Source organism: Sinocyclocheilus grahami, unplaced genomic scaffold (genome assembly GCF_001515645.1).
Source record: "Sinocyclocheilus grahami isolate Dianchi unplaced genomic scaffold, SAMN03320097.WGS_v1.1 scaffold230.1, whole genome shotgun sequence".
Lineage (NCBI taxonomy): Eukaryota > Metazoa > Chordata > Actinopteri > Cypriniformes > Cyprinidae > Sinocyclocheilus > Sinocyclocheilus grahami.
The window spans coordinates 827,631-831,576 of record NW_015505409.1 but is presented as its reverse complement, the minus strand read 5'-3'; the positions used below and the strand labels follow the sequence as shown (position 1 = coordinate 831,576).

At 39.4% G+C, this 3,946-nt stretch overlaps 1 protein-coding gene across 2 annotated transcripts in view; it reads left to right on the top strand.

Annotated features, from left to right (window-relative positions):
• Positions 1-2,160, top strand: part of arhgap20b (Rho GTPase activating protein 20b) — a 44,144-nt gene extending 41,984 nt beyond the window's left edge. For both annotated transcript variants that reach the window (XM_016288240.1, XM_016288238.1), the window contains one exon: positions 302-2,160. In XM_016288240.1, coding sequence (XP_016143726.1) covers positions 302-2,142 — 1,841 coding nt within the window. In that variant the 3' untranslated portion in view covers positions 2,143-2,160. The remainder of the gene's footprint in view (positions 1-301) is intronic.
• The last annotated feature ends 1,786 nt before the right edge of the window (positions 2,161-3,946 follow it).

Here is a 3,946-nt window from a genome sequence, read left to right as displayed (position 1 = left end):
ATATATATATTCTATATATATACTCTGTATATATATATATATATATATATATATATATATATATATATATAATTTAATGATATGATATAATTTAAAATGTATATATGTGTAATGATATAATGCATATACAAATATATATACTTATTTTAGGTATTTATACACATTTTTCAAAGTGGTTGAAATTAAGATTTGCACTTATTTCATGAGCATTTGTGTTTGGCCAAATAAAAAAATAAAATAAAAAAAATCATATCTTTTCAGTCTTATCCATAAAGTTTTGTAAACTCTCTATCTTTTATAGATGGTTCGTATTTTCTTCAGCACTCCTCTTCAGAAGACACAGACCAAGACTTCGCTGTTTCTTCCCAACTATTGCCTGAAGTTCATCCTCTTTTCCTCCCTCTGGCTGCACTTTCTCTGAAAGAAAAGAGGAGACCCCAGCCCTTTCATACTGATATGCCAACAACAGAAGACACCTACAGCTGTGGAACACTGAATTCCATTCCCTCACGTTCCAGTGCTTCTGTAAGCATGCTGGGAGTCAGGGAACTCAGCCAATCACGCGATCGTTGCCTCTCTGAGCCTTCAATGTATTTTTCCACACCCCAAACACCTGCACCGACTCATACACCTGTTATCCGCCAATCCAGCTATGATGCGGCTGTAACAGAGAGCAGAAGTGAGCAGTCACGCAGCTCCTTGGGGTTAAGCCCAGAACAACAATCGCACAATTCTGGAATGGGTACAAGGAGACGCCGTTACACTTTCTGGAAGTCGCCGCAAATCCCCACCCGCTTCCGTCATCCTGCGCAGAGATTGGCCAGCATGTCAAGTCTGTCATCTACTGCCACTTCTTCCCTCAGCTCTCTGGATAGTACATTGTCTCTCAGCTCAGCGGATCCCATCCCCAGCCCTCAAGATACGCAGTCCCGGCCTTTTCTGTTTGGAGCTGCTGCGAAACTGCGGCCTCTCACACCTGAAATGTCCAGAAAGCGCTGGACAAGTGCTTTCACTTATGAAGAGGAAGAGAACGTTTGGAGAGAGAAAGTTCAAGAGATAGACAATGAGAAAGAGAGTGAATTTGAAGTATCTTTTCATGACTGTGATGGAGAAAGAGCAGTAATGGATGGAGAAAGAGATGAGAATGAGGATGCCACAAGCTGCGAGTCCTTCTGCGACATTCATGAGGTTAAAGGTTCAGCAAGACCACGCATGCCAGAGTGTCTCTCTGAGACTGTGTGCAGCGTGGAGTTTAGTGTGAATCCATTACAGTCCTCCACCGCATGTCAGATAAAGCCCAATCCTGACATGAATTCACAAGCGATTTCGCTGAATCCATGCAGTATATGGACAGTCCCACGGGTGAATCCAATTGACAATGTGATACAGGAATCCCAGGTCACACAAACGCTCACAAACACACCCGCAACAGCACAAAAGCAATCAAGTAGCAAAGCAGAAAACTCTGCAAGTCAGATACAGCTGGAGTGTCCAAAGGCTCGCTCAAACATTCATGCCTCAGTTGGGCAGAAAGTGAACAGCAGAATGAAAATCACAGTCTTTCCTTCTGCAGGAAGGGTGATGCTAAAACATTCTAAGGTCACGGATCAAACTCAAAGCGTCTCGGTGGAAACAGAGCAGAAAGCTGAGGGGAAAATGCGAGAATCTGTCAAGGTTCAGATCCCACAGACATTGTTTTATGGTCATAATGTTCCACTGGTGTTACTTACTACACCTCCTCAGCAAACGTCAGTCCAGGTGAGGACACATTGTACTCCTCCTGATAATGCGGATATGACAGACGCAGGTTTGAGTGATGAATCTAATGTTAACTTTGTCGCGACTGATATTAGCAATGGTGTAAGCAGTTACTTGGCAGAGAAAAGTCCTACCGTCAAATCGATTAGCCATAGCTTGAGCACTGCTGATGACCTGCGCTGCATTACTGAAACCGTTAGCCCTGCTGTTAGCATTAGCGGAGGTTATAGTGTCAACCCCAGTATAAAAGTCTTTCACAGCGATGCTAATCAGAGCATGGCTTATCCCAAACCCACTAACAAATCCTCAGGAACTTTTCGTCACACAATCTGTATCAAGCTCCCTGTCAACAGAGGGACGGCAAAGAACAAACCATTATCATAACTAGATGTGATGTAATACTATGTGGTGGTGGGGATATGCAACATTTTCAATTTCAATGCAATGTTCAGTAACACTTAAAGCCTTCATGTATAATGCATTATAAAGGTATTCATAATGTGTGTTGTAATGCATTGTGTTTTCATAATTATAATCAAAGTTAAAATGCATATTATAATATTTGAAGGTTTGTTTGTCATGTGTTTTAATGCATTTTACTTTCTAAAGGTGCAGCAATGAATAAGATAAGTGTTACAATGTATTGCAACTGTGGTTACAATTATTCATGAGATCATACAATGCATTATTCATGTATTAAAACTACTTTTATAATGCATTATATATAAAGGCTTTAAGTAAATTGTTAGCCATTTTTCCTAAGAACAAGCTTGGGTATAGAGTCTGCAGCTGGTATGAGCATGTGTGTTTACTTGTAGTAGAGGCCACAGGCATAAAATGAAAATGCATTTCCACAGGGATCTGACTGCGGGGGTGCGCCTATTCAAAGGCATCTTCAGAGACACGTGATGCAGTGGTGTGAATGGAAAACTCATTGTTGGGTTTAGTCCATGTTTGTAATAGAAGAAGAAAAATCTCTGGGCACAAAAAGCTGAAAGAAAGTGTAAAGCAGTGTTGGCGGTATGGGGTGTTTAACTTCAAATAAATAAATATATTTAGAAATGATCCAAGTTCAAATGAACTATAAATACATTAAGATTTACGTTACAAAACTGAAACCAAAATAGACCAAAGCTTAAACCAAAGTAAGCTAATATGATAGCATTTTTAACAATGTAAAGTCAATTTTATATAGAATAAGGCATACAGAATAAGGGTTTTCAACCATTCTCTAAAAATATGTTTTGATGAATGTTGGTGTCTAAACAACACTGGACCCAACTGACTTTCAGTATGTGGACAAAATCAGCTGAAACATTTTTCAAAATATCTTGTGTATTTTGTGTTTTAAGGACATAGAAGTTTGGAACAACATGAGGGTGAGGAAATTATGACAGAATGTTCATTTTTGGCTGAACTATCAGTTTAATACATGAATTATATGATTTTTAAACTGAATTTGACATTACTACTGTTTACTACTCGTTTTTCTTTCTGCTTTCTAAATTCTAATCAGAAATTAACTGCAAAAGTTGTATACACCTTAACTTGGTTAGCTCTGAAATATACATTTGATAAAATCTCTAAAATGTTCCATGAGTCCCTAGAACCCCGTTTGAAATCCCCTGGTTTAGAGTACATGGCGTTAGAACCAGTAGTTGTTCATATTTAAAGACAGTCAGTATATAAAAAGACTATGCATGTACTTCAGGCAGAATTGGAAGTTAATGTGATGGTAATCACACTCTTGTGCTAGGAGATTTTAAGTGCTTTAGTGCAAAAGGGTAAACAGCAGACAAAGGGCATCACTATAGTAACAAAGCAGGTTTCAGGAGAAGGGACTTCTGTGAAGACGGCAGGAAAAGGTATAACGCAGGGAAGCAGCGTGATCTGCATAAAATGCTGTGATAAGAAGACCATTAGAAAAACATTAAGGAGAAACAAGCGGGTGGGAGGTGTTCAGACGTAAGTGTGCATAGTGTAGATTCAGGGTAAGACATTAGTGGATAATTGAATGATGCTTTGAATGATCATATGGTTCCGAGTCATGTTTGTTTATAGTTGTAATGTGAGATGAGCTTGTGCCACGATTGAGACATCAGACAGCAGACTTCCTCGAACAAGAACTGGCAAGATGAAGGGTTCCAGGGAACTGTGGGATGTGCATTTGAGCAGGAAGCAGCCATGA